Source organism: Sphaerodactylus townsendi, linkage group LG07 (assembly GCF_021028975.2).
Source record: "Sphaerodactylus townsendi isolate TG3544 linkage group LG07, MPM_Stown_v2.3, whole genome shotgun sequence".
Lineage (NCBI taxonomy): Eukaryota > Metazoa > Chordata > Lepidosauria > Squamata > Sphaerodactylidae > Sphaerodactylus > Sphaerodactylus townsendi.
The window spans coordinates 88,253,633-88,272,481 of NC_059431.1; the positions used below are offsets into that span (position 1 = coordinate 88,253,633).

An 18,849-nucleotide genomic window follows, 5' to 3' on the forward strand; every position below is an offset into this window, starting at 1 on the left:
AATGATGATCAGCCATAGTAGATAACTAATACAGGCAGAATCCTATAGATCTCGCAGTGAAATGAGTCAAGTTGAAATTTCGTTAGGGAGTTTTGTGCAGTTCAGTCGAGGAAGAACTGCAGGGAAATCCATTGAAGTCTTTATTACAATTCCTTACTCCATGCACAGATGGAGATCTTGGAAAACTGGGTGTGGAGGGGAAAATGTGGTAATTAATACCTTCCAACGAGAGCCAGAATGGTGTAGTGGTTAATCTGGAGAACTGGGTCCAATATCCCACTCTCCAGAAGCCTGCAGGGATTGCGACCCAACCTTGGGCCAGGCGTAGCTGGTGGAGAGCCAGAGTCTTACCCGAGTGTTTCACTCAAGTGTCCCCCCACATGGCATGCCCTGCCCCTTAAGCATACCCACCTTAGTTCAGCTTGGAAAAGTGGCCTGTTCTCTTCAGGCTGAAAATGGCCTGGTGGGAACTACACTTCTCATGAGACCCTGGAGCTCGCAAGGCCTCCTGGGAAGTGTAGTTCCCACCAGACTTTTTTCAGCCTGAAGAGAACAGATCGCCTCTCCAGTCTGCACTGTTTCACTAAAGTAAGGGGGGCAGGAGGGGGGCCCTGCAGGGGGGTGGGGGTGATTTTCCACCCCCCAGATGCACGCCTGGTGCAACATGCCCCCGCCCTCTGGTAGCTCCGCCTCTGCCTTGGGCCAATCATGGTTCTCTGAGAACTCTCAGTCCATGCAGAAGCGGACCATGGCAAACCACCTCTGAATGTCTCTTACTTTGAAAACCCTACAGGGTTGCCATAACTCAGCTGTGACTTGATAGCACTTTCCACCACCAGTGCCTACCAAGCAAAGTATTTGACTGTGAGGTACAGTCATTCATACTATGATTATGTGTGTTACAGTCAGATGCAGTACTACCACCAGCATACTCTGAGGTGGAGCAACTGCTGAAGCCAAGGCTTTCTGACACTGTTCCCTGCTACCATTGCACATTCATTTGCTACCACTCCATGCTCCCTGCTTCACGCACTGAGGAAAGCACTGCAAGCAGCTGTGAACCCAGGCAGTGGGAGTCCTTGTGAGTCAGCAATGGACAGACAAGCAGGTGGGAGGGAAGGAGGATGTGAACAAGGGGCTTGGTGGTAGGCAGAGGATGGGAGGGGGCCCTGGAACTCTTTGCCTGTGGCCCCTGGAACAGTCCCTGATCAGAGGTCCACAATAGTGAATTGGTCTGACATCTTGTATATTTGTAGTAAATTCTGAAATATGCAGGTATTTGAGACTTGAAGCAAAGCTTAAATGGGATCAATATTGTCTTTGGGAATCTAGTTTCTCCAGTGGAGTACCTAGGCAAACTGGAGCCCTGGGCAAAACCTGAGTTTGATGGCCCCCCCCCCCCATGGGTGGCCACCCTCTCCCACCGTGACCAAACAATGATTTTTTTCCACCAGGTCATTTCAAAGTCACCATAACATTATAGAACATGCCTCAACTCACAAATCTGAACACAGCAATGGGCCATGCCACATAGCAGAAATATTTTTGAAAACATTTTCAAAATGCTTTCAAAATGTTTTATTACTGCTATGAAAACATTTTATGGTGTTGTATCCAGTCCCCCCAATTGGGGGAAACAGCATCACTTTCAATGTTATTTAAACTGGAATCCACCCCCAAACAGCATTATTATCAGTGGTGTTTAAACTAGGGAGCCTAGATTCTCCTTTTAAATCCACCTTAAAGGGAGAATCTGGGGTCCCCAGTTTAAACAACATTGAAAGTGATGCTGTTTTGGGTGGATCATCCCCCAATGTTTCAATGTTTAAACTGGGGACTTCAGATTCTCCCTTTAAATCCATGCCGAAGGGGATGGATTTAACAACAACAACAACAACAACAACAACAACAACAACCTTTATAAGGCATTGAGAGAATAAAAGAAAGAAAGAAAACAAGCATTGGCAGGAAGGGGTGGATTTAAAAGGAAAGTCTGGGGAAATTTAGGGGTTGCCTGCTGTCAGGGGTGCAATTATTAAGATAGCAGCACCAAAAGAATGCGCCCTTCCAGAGTATCTTACCTCCATGAAGAAGACCTCTACTGATGATATCAACCAGATTTGAGGTGAAGATTTGGTTTCAAGGGGTCCCAAAGGGTTATGTGGACCCCTCAAAGGTTTAAGCCCATCTCCTATTAGCTCCCATTTGGAAACAATGGGGGGATGAGAGCACTCGCATTACAGAGGGAGTCCATAACTTTTGGACTCCTAAACCAAACCTCACCAAACCTGGGTGATACTTCTCTATCAGGAGAGTCTCCTAAAAAATCCCTGAAATTTTGTGCTGCTAGCCCAGGGGTAGGGAACCTGCGGCTCTCCAGATGTTCAGGAACTACAATTCCCATCAGCCTCAGTCAGCATGGCCAATTGGCCATGCTGGTAGGGGCTGATGGGAATTGTAGTTCCTGAACATCTGGAGAGCCGCAGGTTCCCTACCCCTGTGCTAGCCTGAAAACTGCGCCCTCTGCAGGCCAAAAATGGATAACACTGAAAATACAAAAAAATCCCACTAACGAACCTGTAGTTTTTGCGCCCCCCCCAACAAGGGGGCGCCTTGGGCAGCTGCCCACTTTGCCCAATGGGAGGAACGCCTCTTGAGTTTCTCAAATTAATGGTCTACATTGGTGATGCAGTGTGGCTTTGAAGCCATATCTGGCTCTTTGACATGAACTTCTGTCTTCTGTTCCCTAATATGTCATTTGTCCCATGTTTCAAGAAAGTGGGCAAAACCGTTGCACCATGGGTTTTATGGTTGGCAGGAGGTTTCCAACCTGAAACAGCTCCATCAAATGAATAAGCTGAGAGCCTTCCTAAAGTGCAGACATCATACCAGGGATGGAAGGAAATGTAACTCATTAGGTTGATAGTAATTGTGATGTGGCTGGCTGTATATTGCAGAGTTAGTACCACTGGCCTAGCCCAATTTTCTCACATTCGGATGCTTTGGAAGTCCTGCAAGCATGACATGGAAGCCAAAGGTCACCCTTATTCTTGCCTCCCATCAATTAGCATGAAGAAAAACACTGCCTCTGAAAATGGAGGTTCCATCTAGCCCTCGTAACTAATAGTCATAATTGGGCCCATTTTGCATTGGTCTAGTCTGCTCTCTAAGCTAGCTGTCAACCTGTGGTAACAAGTTTCATTAGTTAGTCATTCTGTGAAGCAACTACTGCCTAGAATCTTAATCGAGTTCTCCCAAATTCTAGTATTTTGGGAGACAGAGGCAACATTCAATCTTTTCTCTCTGTGCCAAGCTATTTTTCATGTAATCCTGCATATGTCCCCCTATTTTGTTTAAATATTGTTTTAAACTCTGTTTGAAGTATGATTGACTATGCTAGCTTAGCAAATTTATGGAGATTTGGGGGCAGTGGCTGGGAATTGTGGCATTTGGAGGGGAAGGGGCTCAGCAGGAATGTAAGTCCATATAGCCTACCGTCTGAAGCTGCCATTTTTTCTGGGGAAAATTGGTCTCAGTTGTAATTCTTGTACAGATTTAAATGCCTCCACATATAAAAATTGAAACTATTGGTTTTCATACTTGCATGGCTAAGAGAGGGGGAAGTCAAAGCTTTGATTTTTCTATCTAAACAGCTCTTTGGGGCATTTCATAAATATGAATCTTTTGTATATTCAAGCACACTTGAAGTGAACCAGGTGAGGGAATGGATTGATTATATAAATACTTGATATTACTATGCAATAATAGACTGTTTTCAAAGACAGTTGTTCTGCCTTTTCCATAGCTTCCATGCATACCTAACTATTGTCACGTGACTAAATTTGAGAATGGTCATGAAATGTAATTGTTAGGTACAGTTCTCATAGATAGTTCTTCCTGGCGAGAATTTTTTTCTGAAGTCTGCAAGCACCTGTTTCGTCTTGTTCAGATTTTGAGAAATGGGACTTCACGTCTGAACCTTCATTCTTCATTACCCCAGATTCTGCTCTGGCATGCATCAGTTATGTATTTTGTTCTCTTTCCTGCACAATCTGATTGGTCTTAGATCGTGCCATTATGACCAGCCTATCCTAAACCAATATCAAACTCTGTCGATTTGCCAAATATAATATTTGCCAATTTAAAAAGGACTATTTCCTATTTACCATGCTGTTTGCATTTTAGAATGTTGCAAGACACCACATAAAATCTACCCATCGCTAGTTAGTCTGGCAACAGAAATACCCTCTTTGTCCCTTTTTTTCCTAAAAACTTCGCTCTAGGACACCTGGTCTGACATGAGGACCAACTCGATTTGTAGTTAATTTTACTTAGTGACATGCTCACATGACAAGGAACTCACTTGATTTCCTCACCATTTTAAATCTGTATAAAAATGTCTGGTCCCCTGCCCCTCATCAAGATACAGAGAAGCACATTCATCAAACACTGTTCTTCAAACATTTTGAGCAACTTGGTGCTAATTGCACATTTTATTTCTCTTCTAGGTTGTTTGCATTCGCTCTACGTGGAATGCTCTTTCTCCAAAGCTGAGCTGTGACACTCGACCACTCATTATAAAAACACTGAGTGAGCTGTTCTCCCTGGTGCCTTCGTTAACGGTGAATTCAAATGAATATGAGGTATGTGTTTTAGCCTCAAGGAGCATCACTTCTTCATGTGAGCATTAGATACTGTCTGGCATTTTATAAGTGTTCCTATCATCTTGGTTAATATTGAATGGCACTCTACTTACACAACATATCAGCAAATGCTATTGTTATTATTAATGTCTTAGTCAGGCCACTTAAAGCATATAGCAAGTACTTACCCAATTCAAATATGCTTTTAAAATTTGTGCTTCAAATGTGAAGAGTGTTCAGCTACATAGCTGAATATTTCAATACAAAGCCAGAGCCTTTAAATTAAATTTCATTCATTTCTAGTTTGTCACATTTATATTCCACTCTTCCTCCCAAGGAGGTCTCCTCCTCCATTTTATCCTGATGTAGGTAAGGATGACAGAGAGAGACTGGGCCAAGGTCATCCTGTGAGCTTTCATGGCTGAGTGGATATTCCCACCCACACTTTCCCCAGTCCTGGTTCATTACTGTAACTGCCACAAGATGGTGGCTTTCGTTCTCGTGTCAGTACTCTATGACATGCATTGTACTATGTATCATATGCTTCTTGTGTCAGTCTTTAATAGTTAGAAAAGAAGAAAAGCCTCTTAAGCTGGAAGAAGGCTACTTGGAAGATGGTTGAATCTACTTCAGTATTTTACATATTCAAGCACTTTGCTTGATATAGTGCAGGGGTAGGGAACCTGCGGCTCTCCAGATGTTCAGGAACTACAATTCCCATCAGCCTCTGTCAGCATGGCCAATTGGCCATGCTGGTAGGGGCTGATGGGAATTGTAGTTCCTGAACCCAGCCTCTGAGAGCCGCAGGTTCCTACCCCTGATACTAGTCCCTGTCTCAGTTCTGGGTGTGACCCCCAGATTGAACCCAAATTAGGAATTTAATCCCTAGAGTATGCAAATTGGGGACTATGCACTGATAAATTCTTCCCAAAGTTGTAGCTATGGGCAGCTGAGAGAAATAAAGAAAGAGTATATTTATCTGACAGGAAGTTGTTCACTCAATCATTAGAGGATTCTATGCTTCAAGAAAAAAAATGAAGATGAAAGGCTGTTTAAAATTGGTTGCATGAGAAGCCACAAGCTTGGCTAATGAGTACACTCTTCTATGAGTATATGGCTGGTAGCCCTTTTGGTGTTAATTTACTAAGGCCACAATGTCTTCCACTAATTTAAAGCAAATGCGATGGTTATGTTCCTGGTTTTTGTTTTTGTTTTTACTGTTATGTGGTTCGACTGTTTAACCTGCTGCATCTGCTCACAGGTCAAAAATTAGCTGTATTTGACGTCCTTTTTCAATACCACCTGGCCATTTAGTGACAATAGTACCATGCAACTGTGAAGTACTTAGCACAATTATTCTGCCTTCTCATTTCAGTGAAAATCTGAGGTTAATGTTTTCATAGCTGACTTACATGAGTTTAATAGACTTCCACTGCTTTCATCCTGTTAATGTCATTGAGAACACAACAATATAAATGGGGTGTGAATAGCCCCTATGGGATCACTTAAATGTCAGTTATTTTCCCAGAACAAAAATTACACTTGTGTGCATTTTTATCACACATCATTGAATATTGACTCGAAAGAGTACTTTTAAACTTTGAAATGCCATTAGCATCATAAGGCCATTGGTCTGTGTTCAGAACCGGGCTAAATTGCTTAAACCATTCAAGTCAGTACACACTTAGTTATGAAACTCGCTGGTAGTTTTGGACAATGCTAGTCCATTGTGGCTTATTATTGTAGGATCCCAAGAGGATTCGCCTGAGTTTCTTAAGCTTTTGCTGAAGTAGACATTGCATATCCCTGTGTTGCCCTTCTTTGAGTGTTATCTTTTCCTAATTTTATAGAAATTTAAAGCTCAAGTTCTCAACTTCCTGTGGAGCCACGCACAAAGCAAGGTCAGACACGGCAGGTCTTATGGTGCAGTTTGACCAGCTATGTTTTCTCTGTCATGTCTGAATTGGGCCGTACTGAGATGTCACCATTGCTGCCAAAGACCACTTTCTGTTCAGTTGAACGTGATTTTGGTAACATGTTAATCTGTGATTGTCAGTCAGTCAGATCATGATTTTTCCCCTTCTCTTGCCTGTGCTGCTTCCCCCAAATCTGATCCTTGTCAGTGGGGGAGATGCATGCTCAGTATGACTACCTGCATTTGTGCATTAGTGTTGTGATTTATACTTAGCCAAGGGGCAGGGGGGATTGCTTCTGTACTATGAGGATTATGTATTTTGACTGGCATCACAATTGCAGTGTAATCCCTAAATTGGATTTAAGGAAATGCCTTCTTTCTTGCAATATTTTTTTCCTATGGCATGTTTAGTTCTTATATATTCCACTTAGTGTTTATAAAGATACTGGCTTAAAGCATGGCCCCATTTTTGGAACAATTGTGCTTCAGAAAAGAAAGCCACGGAGACTTCTTTTCACCATAGTGCTCTATTCCAAATATGTTTTCTAATTTAATGTAATTTTCCCATGTTTTTATGACTTTATCAAGACTTCTTTATTCTGATTTGTTAACAAAAGTTCTAAGTTGGGTATGCCATTTACCATGGAGAATAGTTGTAATTTAGATACTTTTCATCTCCCTTTTCTTTCCATTAGAGACGCAAACAGCTTACATCGTTCTCCTCATCTCCATTTAACCTCACAACATTGTGAGGTTGGTTAGGCTGAGAGTGAGTGATTAACTCAAGGTCACTTCCATGGCAGAACATACATTTGAATCAGGGACTCCCAGATCCTAGTCTGATATTCTAACCACTACATAGCACTGGCTTTTGTGTATGTCCTGTGCTCTTTTCCTCCTTAACCCCAGCCAACAGAATTCTTTGAAGACTTATGTAACGCACCATCCCTGTGATGAATTTTCTACTTTCCAGAGTCTCATTTCGTGAGACTCTGAGCCACCATGTCATTTACTGGGTGACCTTGGACTAGTCACAGTTCTTTGGAACTTTCTCAACCCCATCTATCTCACAAGGTTTCTGTTGTACGGAGAGGAAGAGAAAGGAGTTTGTAAGCGGCCTTGAGTCTCCTTACAAGAGAGAAAAGTAGGGTATAAATCCAAACTCTTCTTCTTCATCCCCACCAATAGTCCAGATTGCTGGAATTATCTAGTGAGGGTGGGGAAACTTGCAGCATTACTGCTATGTTGAATTGTACCAAATTATGCACGTAGGAAATCTGAAATTATTGCACTTTTTCTCAAGTATTACTGAGCAGACAGAGGTGCTTTCTTATATAAAGTGGCATGTGCTAGCTAGCCATATTTTTCTTGTTTAGGATCCTCTTGTGGCCATTTCTGCGTACAAATCTCTCTCGGAATTTGATTCTGAAGAACACACCATTCTTCATCTTCCCGAAGAGGTAGACATTCTTTTCTTTAAATATTGATGTTGAATAATAACTTGTTGGGAAAGCAAAAAGAAAAAAAAAGAAAGATGAAAAATCTGTGGGAGCAGATGCTGGAAGAAAGCACTCCTGATTTGCTTCTGGATCACCTAATTATTAAATGGAAATTCTGCTAAGTGTTTGTGTGACAGAAGCAAACTATAATATTATCCTGAAGAAAGATTTCGTAGCACAGGTGTCAAACTTGTGGCCCAGATGTTATGGACTATGGTTCCCATCATCCTCTGCAGCATGATGCTGGCAGGGGATTGTGGGAACTGTAGTCCATAACATCTGGAGGACCGCAAGCTTGACACCTAGGAGTATTTTTGAAACAGGCTAGCATGAGGAGGGAGCAGCATCCAGACAAATAGAAAGAAAATTATATCAGTTTTGATAGCAACTCTGCCTGGGCTTCAGGGCTTAGATTCAAAATGTTAAAAAAATGCCTCTCAAATAGCAAATTCCACTTACTGCTTTTCTAGGCCCAAATAATTTTCAAGCTATTTTTGAAAGTTGAATGAGCTTCACATTTGAAGTCCTTCATTGCTTTCATATTCTGAGCATGCTAGTGTGGTAGCCATATGGCAGAACTGAGGAGCACCTTTTCAGACTTAATGGAGGTCCAAGTTTTTTTTAAAAAGAATTTCATGTGTGGACACTTTTGGTCACAATGGTGGGCTACAGCAGATGGAGAAAGTGGGCAAAGCCCAAAGTCGTTCACGGATAGTTGGATGCACACCACAGTATTTTAATAGCATTGTTTGTTGTTACTTTTGTTAACTTCCTAACAAAATATTAACGGGTGTCTTGAAAGGCAAGTGTAGCAACACAAGGAAGACAGGAGAGAAGATGCCCCTAATCTCTGTAAATGGTACACTGATCTAGACTGTCCTGTTGTACCCTTAGACAATGTTTTAATCATTTAGTTGCACCAGAGTCTTGTATTGAAAGGTATGAACTCATGTCTGATTTTGTATTGGAAATGGCCCTATAGATGCTGCCATCAAGAATGAGGATGATTCATGTATTGATAACATCAACAAAGAAAAAGCCATCGTTTGACTCTCCAAAAATTATAGTTCTTATTTGAAAGGATTTCTTGCCATATTTTGGATTTAACTGATACAAACGTATCTCTCAGTTTTCTATTATATAGTATGCCTTTTTAATTCCCTTTTTCATTGCTGTCTTTCTCCCCCATACAGACCAGACCCGAACTGGACCAACAAAAAGACATGGCTGTAAATGAAGAGGAGGAGGGGGAAGAGAAAGAGGTTGACCTATCTGTTCCTGGTTCCTCATATATCAAATTATTGTTACTCACGCCTCTTTCTGTTTTACCAGGTATTTGGAATCAGAAAGTAGTTTCTCAGTAGATGTTCTAATATCATTTTGCCTGCAAGTAGTTTTTTTTTAATTACTGTTAAGTAACCAGATTAGAAAGCAATTAATTAATTAATACAGTTTATAAAACAGCCCAGTTGTATGAAATGATTTAGAAGAGTTGGTTTTTATACCACACTTTTCTCTGCAAGTCTCAAAGCAGCTTACAATTGCCTTCCCTTTTCCCCCACAACAGGCACCTTGTGAAGTAGGTGGAGCTGAGAGATTCAAGGAACTTTGACTAGTTCAAGGTCATCCAGCTGGCTTCATGTGGAGCAGTGTGGAATCTAAACACGGTTCCCCAAATTAGAGTCCACCGCTCTTAACCACAACACCATGCTGGCTCTCATTAACTTTTGATAAGGAAAGTTTCACAAATGTTAAGAAATATGGCAGAAACATAATATAAACATAATAGTGCGAACCAGAGAGCAGAAAGTGGAACTCCTCTTGTGGAACAGATTTTTCTTTAACCCCTTTTCATGCAGCAGCCCCCTGTGTTACCAAAATCTGCTCCTGAAGATTGAGGGACCCTCAGGAATGGGTGAGGTGGTGTAAGGGGTCTGCAGTGGGTAAGAGGAATCACCATTCTTGTGCAAGTGCTCTTCACTTAGCAGATGTGGTGGTTTGGATCCAACCCTGTCAGAGAATGCAAAAAAAAAAAGGTGTTTACTATGGGCAGGAAGTTGAAGCAGGTGTATTTGGAAGGTCCCATTTTAGTCAGAAGAACTAACTTCCCACAAAGTTTTCCTTGTACTGTAGCTCTAATGCGTTAATGCTGTTTGGAAGAGGAGGAACACAGCAGAGGCTAGAAAAGGTTGGTGGTCACGGCTTAAGTTCTTCCAATTGTCCAGTGTGCAAGAAGCAGATGATGTGAAGTAAATGCTCTGTGAATAACACGGGCCCAAATCTCCCAGATATATAGCTGGGATATTCCCATCGTGCTAACACAGTCTTGGTTTTGTGGTCACATTAATTTTTGTCAGCCTGTCAAGCAGAATTGGCGTCATATTTGTGTAAAAACTCTCCTGGTTTCCATAAATATTAAACTCGCTTTCTCAATGTTTTCTCCCATCCCACCCCAGCTGTTGTTAAAAGAAAGTAGTTCCCCCCCCCCCAAAAAAAAAAAATGCTGAAGGAAACGAGGTGAAAATACAAAGGCATCCCAGAGTCATCCTGGGTTCTGTTAACTGATTCTGTGACACTTTGTGTATGTCTGGTTTACAAGAGTGAGCGGGCATGTGATCTTTCATCCCTAGACTTGCTGCAATTCATAGGAAAACCAGCAATTGTGCCTAGTACAGGAGAGTGTGCATCAAAGACAGGGGCCTAATGAGAAATAGTTGTTATTAACCCCTCCTTTACCATTTAAAAACTTTTTCTTGATGTACTAAAAGCACTAACAGGCTCTTAAACCTAACAAATGTTGCTGGGCTCTAGCAATTCATAGGTAGGCAAAGTAACCCTGCTGGGGACCATGTCCTACAAGGCTACTTTGTCTAAGCTCCCTCATCTATTTTTATAAGTATTTCATGAATACTTTACAACTATAAAGGTGAACTCAGCCAGAGTTTAAAAGCCCCAACTCTGGAGTTCTTGATCCAACTTTACCTACTGAATTTTCTTAAATATTTGTTTAGGTTGCTGTATTTTTAGTGGCAAGAAGTCTCCTGTGGCTTAGGTGGGGTTTCTTCTGGGTATTGCATTGGCTAAGGTAAAGGTCACTTCTACTCCTGTCATTCCATACTGGTGACCTAGGCCCAAGGATCAAACAAAGGGTGCATTGATCAACGTATAAAACAGCTCTGACTGCTTATTTTTTCTTCTGAGCTTGAACATCTGACACCATTTATTGAAGGTTTCCTGAGGTGATGTTTTGAGTGGGAGGTGAACGTGGAACTTGCTTGGGAGTTATAAAAACCATGACCTTCAAGCTGTCAGCTGCATATGGAGTTACCACTTATTTCAGCATAACATTCCCCGATAATAGCTGTGGTTGCACATCAGTTGAGTGGTTCTGGTTTCCTCAGTCAATCACCTTCTTGTTTTCTTCCATTGCCCTTCCCCTCAAGCATTTGAAGAGTTTGCAGCATCCTTGGTGAAACAGGAGATGGCCAGCATGCCTCGTGGAATATACCATTCTGCAGTGAGAGGAAGTGCTGTTCAGTCAGATCAAAGGAAAACTGTATCAGGAGTCCCAAGCTTTATGCTAAAAATTTATGAAAGGAACAAGCAGCCAGGGCTGAAGCCTGGTCTTGCAGGTGAGATTCTCTTTGCAATAGCCAAAGCCCTTCATATGGTAGAGAATCTTGGGAATGGCTAAATGGTGTATACTCCAGTTCCTCAATAAATTTGAGAGATGGGGAAAGGTTGATCAATCAACCTACCTCAGTTTTCCATTCTGGGGAAAGGTTGCTGGGTGATCTTGTAACCTCTATCTGTGGGTTCTGTGGGGCAGAACTTGGAATGAGTTTGCAACAACAAATTTTAAAAACAATATGGTTTACTTAACATATAACATCAAACATCAACATTTAACATCACACTTCAAGGTCCTGTTCAGGTTGCATTTTCAAGTCCTTATATTTACAGTCTACTGATACTGCCAAGTCCAATTCTTCTTTGCAAGTGGGTTGGCTCCTGAAGACTCCAAGGGCTTGGTGGACAGGATTCAACATGATGAAGGAGAACTCTCACCCATTACAAACACAAAAAGAACCCTGAAACAATAAACTCCAACATTTACAACATAGCAAAAATAAACTACCACCTTCCCAGTAGTTCCCAACAACATTGCAGTTACCTTAACAAGGTGTTAAGGGCTTATACCAATCAAGGTCCGAGTCTGGTAGCCTTGTCTTCTCCAAACTACATGAGCTCTGCAGCCTCCTTCTGCTTTGAGTCTCCACTCCTTTCTGGGTCAACCCATTCTGAGCATGGGGGTTATAATCTCAGGCCAGTCACTCTCCTCCAGTCTAATTTCAAGAGAGGCTGTGCGGAAAGCAAAATAACATATGCCATCTGAAAAAGGGTACGATGAAAGTATCTAGATTGATGAGGACTTGCTTGTTTAAAAGGCAAGTTAGTCAACAAAAATCAGGAACTACCGGGAGAGGGGATAGCCAGAAAAATGCAGCAGCTCACTGCAGAAGCTCACTCAGTGTCATCTTCTGGTCCAGCAGCTGCTTGAGAAGCCTAGAGGATGGAGGTACCATTCCCCTTAACTTAGAAAAACTACCTCAAGTGATGCTTTGAACTGAATTGTTAATTGTGAGTATATTAATGAGGAGATTTACCTGTGCCATTTGATGCTACCCCAAGGGGGTCTGAAGGGGAAGCAGTGGGAAAACCCAAACATCAAGATGGCTGCATTTCGATGGCTTCTGTATTGCTCTTCTGCCAGTGGTGAGAACCAGAAAACTTGCGAGAGTGAGAGACTTCTGAGACCATACAGAATATATGTTCCATTAAATTGTTGCCCCCACTTTTTTTGCAGCGGCTTTTCGGCCTTTTGCTTGCTTCCTTTCTTTAGTATTGTGCCTGCCAGCAATTCTTATATTATGCAAATAAGTTACCAAGTTGGTTCAAATTCCTATAAATCAAAATTCTGTTCTTGAATATCAATTTTTTCTGCTTTTGGTTACCGTTACAGTAAGATTAAAACATAACCTTCAGGCTGTTTATTGTCAGTCATCTAACATGTTTATTATTATTTTTTAGCTGGCATGTTGCTGTGTTATGATCTTCCAATCCATATGGGCAAAGATGGCAAACCTATCAGCCGATTTCTAGCCAGTAGGGGGCGCAATTTCCAGCAGATGTTAATTGCTCTCATCCATGAGGTAAAACACTGCCGGTTTTCCTTCTTCTTGTGCACTCATTCTGTGCTGTTATGTTTCCCATCCTGAGTTTGCGTCTACTAATTAGGAAATTAAAGCTTCCACTGCAAGCTGTGTGAAGATGTTATAAATTTTACTCTTAGCGATGATTAAAAGTAAAACTTGCTGCTTGAAGGAACAATTAAAGGAAATGATGGGACATATAAAATGCCATCTAATAAAATCACTCTCTCTTTGCTGTGATGTGCTTTACCTCAAAGATCATTGCTATAAATTGAAGCTGATGCTTCCTCCGCCTCCCTTTGAATTCTTTTTCCAGTTCCGCCTGATCTGGTTACAGTGCTGTCAAATTGGGCTTGTCTGGAAAACAATTAGAATATAGCAACCTGGGGAGTGACCCTTACCTCCTCATTACTATAATAATAACTGAGCATATCTCTTAGACCAAACTGCTGGGAACAACTAATTACACTGATGTATGTAGCTTATTGTACCAAGGTTTTGTAACTCTGCAACTTTAATGTACTATATGAAATGTAGTTGGGGATGGCGAATGAGCAGTGAACAGCTAATTAATCATTATAACTGAGACCTTGTTAGAGAATATTTTCATTAAATAGGGCATTGCAGCAACTGATCTTTGGAAGTTGCTGGCAGCTGGAGTGCAGGTCAGAGTGGGGCATGTGAGTGTAGATATGTTGGCATCTCAACTTCCAGGATCATGCAGCATTATGGAAGATGGCATGTATCTCCACAAGAAGGCCCTGGTCACACACCATAGATATAAATGATAGTGTTAGGTATATCTATTCTGGCTTTTGCTTGTCAACTATAACAGTAAAATAGGAATATTTTATCCATGTTGGTGAAAAGAGCATCTCTGAATGTTTCTGGGAGGAGTTGTACTGAAAGCACTTTTAAGGTCCTACTATATTCATGAAGCTAAGGAGCCAGGACTGGTGAAGTGATGGTGCACTTCATTACTCTCCTGATTCAAGTAGCAGGTACCTTGTAGACAGACTTACTCAGAGTTACTCAGAAGTTTGTTTGGGGATAATGGAGCTATTGGAGAGGGCTAAAGCTTCCAGAAGAGACAAGAGTGATCCTAATAGGTCGAGAAGGTTTTTCATCTTTTGTGTGCACCTCTTAGGTTGGAATTGGGTGTGGCAGATTGTTGCTGAAAACAGAAGACCTGGTCTTTCCTTTATGTCCATGCAATGTTGCATGTTACTGATATGACATGACATTGTGATATCATGATGACTCCACTGTACTCCTGACTGCTAACTCCCGCACTAAAGCTTTTAAACCACACATTTTAAACCACACACTGAAGTGTTGATAGTGCAATTTTATTAAATAATTCTAGATGAAAGAGAGAGAGACACAGATAAGTGTTGCCCATGTTAGAACTTACATAGTTTAAGATAGAGTAGATTATGAGGGTTGGTCCACTATCTTCAACTCATTTGTCAAAAAGCATTTCAGACCAAAACAGTGCAGATCCAAGGCTATTACATCAAACCAAACCTTATCAATGTCATAGGTCTGTCTCCCAGTTAAAACCCTCGGCCAGCACACTTAGAATCTGCATACTCTTTACAGTCTTCCTTTTCTTCAGAAAACATTTGAGTTTGAATTTAGTCTTTATTTCTGTGATCTCCTCAAGCAAAAGCCAGAATAGATATACGTAACACTCCTCTAAAAGATGCTCATCTGTATTTTTATTCCACTTCATAACTTTATAACCTTTCAAATTTGTGTTTTGTCAGGTACTGTGTTTTTCCCTATTTGATTTTGGCTTGGTAGGCAGACAGAAAATCTGTGTACATTTTTGTGTTAACTTTGAGACTGAACAAAAAAATGGAAAATTAATGAGAGAACTATGTCTTGCATATGTCCTGAAAACTCTGAAAGTACAGTTCATTTACTATATTGTTCGCAGTAATTTTTGTAGGGTGGGAGGAGTTAACAGAAACCATAATTTCCTTGCTTCCTATGAGACACAGCTCAGTAAAAGGTGGCTTGGAATGCAATTTTACCCTTAGTCTGTTTTGTAACGTTTCTTTGGCAAGGATGGGGAAGGCAACATCTGGTAACTGCAGGCATAAAATTTGTGTGCAGGCTTACTAGCTGCTTTGTTCCATTTGAAGCTTCCCATATCCTCCTCGCAAAAGGTTTCAACGTAGCCATTCTCTGAGGTGTGTTATAAAAGATCACTGCTTTCTAATGTGTAAAGAATGAGAAAGCAAAGGCACAAGCAAAGTGTACATATAGAAGCAAAGAGGGATGAGGCAGTTATTGGCTAATTTTTTTGAAAGGAAAAGAAAATGGCATGAAACAATGTGTATTGATGCTAGGATTTTGCAAGCCCTAGAACAAGGCACTTCTGGGAGGACTTCTTCACCCAAAAACAGGGCCCAAGCATTTTTTTTTTTTTTTGAGACACGGAGGTTTACTAGACCCCGGTGTTGAAAGGGACATCGTGGAGGCTGCAACCTAGTCTGTTCATGTTTTGAAAATGTTTCATTCATGATTTATGAGATTTTATATAAAGGATTAAATGGAGCTTGTAACTAGTTTATACTAGGACCAGAAAAATGGTGGTAGACCTTATCTGTAAAAGGCAAGGCATTATGCCAGCTGGGAATTGACTTTACCTTTGACCTTTCTGAGTGCTCGATGCAAAATGAGAATGGCGTACAAATGGGACCGTGACTTCTTTCCCAAACTTGGCCTGCAGATTTAGGTTTGGGGACCTTTGTTAAAATTTGGGGGCCTTTGTTAAAATCTGCTGCCCAGCACACATTGTTTTTTCCTCAGAACTTTATATTTGCTCATGATTATTGTTGCTTATGTAAACTGGAGATAGGGGGCAATAATCTTCCATAATCTGACTATACTGTATGGTTAGCAAACAGTTAATTTTTTAAAATTTTCTTAATTTTTTGGTAGTGTTTGTTTAAAACTACATGATCCTGACAGTGCACATTTGCAAATACCATGTGATATAATTTGTAATAGTTCATGAAATTACTGCCCTTAATGTTGCTGCATACAGGGGCATAGCTGCCCAAAACAGCACCCAGGACAAGCACAACAGCTGGCTTGCCGCAGGTGCCACTTGAGTCGGTCACTTAGAGGGGCACTGTGGGTGGCTCACCTGCCTCTGTCACAACTATGCTCTGCCCCTAGACCCCATGTGGAATTCAGAGGCAGGCACACAGTTGAACTGGCGAGCAATTATCTGGGCTTGCCTTGAACTCCATGTGGAGTGGGGCAGGCCTGTTTGATGCTGGACTCCAGAGGCAGAGCTGCAATGAAGACATCTGGGGTGGCTCGCCTCAGCCGCTGCTATGCAGTCATGTGTCGGGGTGGGGCTGGGGAATGGGGCAGGGCGTGTTGGGGCGTTTGAGGGACGGGAGGGGGTGCGCGTGCAGTTCACGTCCTGGGCACAGTTTTCCCTCCCTTCGTCACTGCAGCCTGGCCAGCTCCAGATTTAAACTGCAGGCTTCAAGTTTGACCTAGGAATGGTGAGCCCAGCATTGAACTAAGCAGTCAGGCTGGTTGGCTCCAGCTTTATACTGTTGGCTTCACTTCCAAACTCCACCTCTGGTCAAGTGGAGCTTGGGGAGAAGGGCAGAGGCAGCAGTATAAAGTCGGAAAGAATCAGCCTGACTGCTTAATTTAATGCTGGGCTTACCATTCCTGGATCGAGCTTTAAACTGCTGGCTCAAAGCCTGTAGTTTGAACTTGGACTCGACCAAGTTGAGTTCAGCATCGAACAGCCCTCCCTAATCTAAACTCCATGTGGAGTTCCAGGTAAGCTTGTGCTGGCCAGCTCAGCATTCAACTATGCCCCTGCTCCCGAACTCCATGTGCAGTTTAGGTGGGAGGGGCAGTGGTGGGGGGATCAGCAACGTGTTCCCCCATGTGACCTGGCTAAATAATGGCTAGGGTGAGCCATTGTGCTTGTAATTGTGGGTGTAATTTTTGACAGTTACACCCCTGAATATAGTCACTTCATAATGAAGTGAGGTCCATCTTTTTGGACTCTACTGCATGTTTAATGGGGCACAAAGTACATCTTCCCCTCCCTGATATTTCATGATGTCTTTCTTTCATTGTTTTGGCTTGCTTTTTTTTCTTTGCTACACAATAGCTTCCTGAAATAAAGCAAAGCTATTATTAGAATCATAAACAATTGAAAAATATATGTTTTCACAAAAACAAATCAAGCATATGTTGGAAACAAGATTGGTTTTTATACCTTCTCCTGCCCATGTGAATTAATTATTCAGACTCTGCTTGTTTTAGTTGAATTGGTGTTTTGAAGTAGGATATTTTGTTTGAATTCTAGTCCTACTCTTTTTGTTAATTAAAAAAAATTTTTTTACAACCATTCTGCTTTAAAATCTTTAGTGCTTAAAGTTCTTTGAGATGTAAATATAATATTGCATTGGTATGGACATCAATCTGATGTGTTTAATGCTAAAAATGCTTAACATGTGTTTGAAATATTATTTCCCAGTGCTCGGCATCAGATGTCTGTAGAATGTGAAACATTCCTAGAAAACTTTTCTTAGCTGTTAGACTGAAGTAAATACCTTGAAGAGACCCAAGGGATTATAAAAAAAAATCCAAACATGTGGAGACGCAGAAATGCCTCATTAGAACATGATGCAATGTTTCAATTTTTAAATGTAATATTCCTTGAAAAAATGAGATGGAATGTTTCAATTTTTAAATTTTAATATTGAAAAAATGTTGAAAAGTTATCATGATTTGTACGTTAACATATTTTAAAACATCATAAGAACCCACTGTTCCTACAACAGTTCCTACAACCTTCATGAATAGTGACAGTCAAAATATTTAACCTGCACCTCCAGGCCACACTTTCTATGATGGTTCAGTGGTGAAAGATAAAGTGGAGGCATCATCACAAATGGCCCCTTCTGTCCCACTAGGTCATCCAGAGAAGATCTGGTCCTTTTCTTCCTCTTCCCAGGAAGAAGCAACCTGTTACTGTATTAGCTGTCTTACAGTGATCTTAAGCCAATGAAATGATTGAATGTGAACCAGGTCATTGAGCAGATCTACAGGAAAAAGTTGGGTCACCTTTATTACATCAGTTTAGCTGTTATGGCTCCCTGAAAGATTCCCAAGAGTTCTATAAGATTTGAGAATATTCTGTTACTGCTCCCAAGCCCTGCCATCTGCTTTCCTTCACAGAATAACATTTCAGGAATGCTTTCTAAATAAATAAATTTAAATATATTGTGGGTATGCATATACTGAATTCATACTGGGATGAGAAAAACAATAGAGTTTTCAGTGATTCCTCGTAAGGACTGATGTCACAACTCAAGGGTTAGATAGAACATGTGCATTACTCCCATTCTGCAGACAGTCTATTGGCTGCCATCTGTTACTGGGTTCAAGGTATTAGCTATCACAAAGTCTCTTCATGGTCTCAGCCCCTCTTATTTGCAGGACTGCTTCTCTCCCTACACTCTACCATGACATCTTTGCCCAAGTCAGCTGGGGGTTCTGTAGGGACCAACTTGCAAATGGGCAAA

The 18,849-nt window shown here is 41.4% G+C and overlaps 1 protein-coding gene across 6 annotated transcripts in view; it reads left to right on the forward strand.

Moving 5' to 3' along the window:
• Nucleotides 1–18,849, forward strand: part of FOCAD (focadhesin) — a 144,100-nt gene that overhangs the window by 68,886 nt on the left and 56,365 nt on the right. For all 6 annotated transcript variants that reach the window (XM_048503710.1, XM_048503713.1, XM_048503711.1 and 3 more), the window contains 6 exons: nt 4,509–4,643; nt 6,494–6,544; nt 7,935–8,018; nt 9,251–9,389; nt 11,501–11,689; nt 13,149–13,270. In XM_048503710.1, coding sequence (XP_048359667.1) covers nt 4,509–4,643; nt 6,494–6,544; nt 7,935–8,018; nt 9,251–9,389; nt 11,501–11,689; nt 13,149–13,270 — 720 coding nt within the window. The remainder of the gene's footprint in view (nt 1–4,508; nt 4,644–6,493; nt 6,545–7,934; nt 8,019–9,250; nt 9,390–11,500; nt 11,690–13,148; nt 13,271–18,849) is intronic.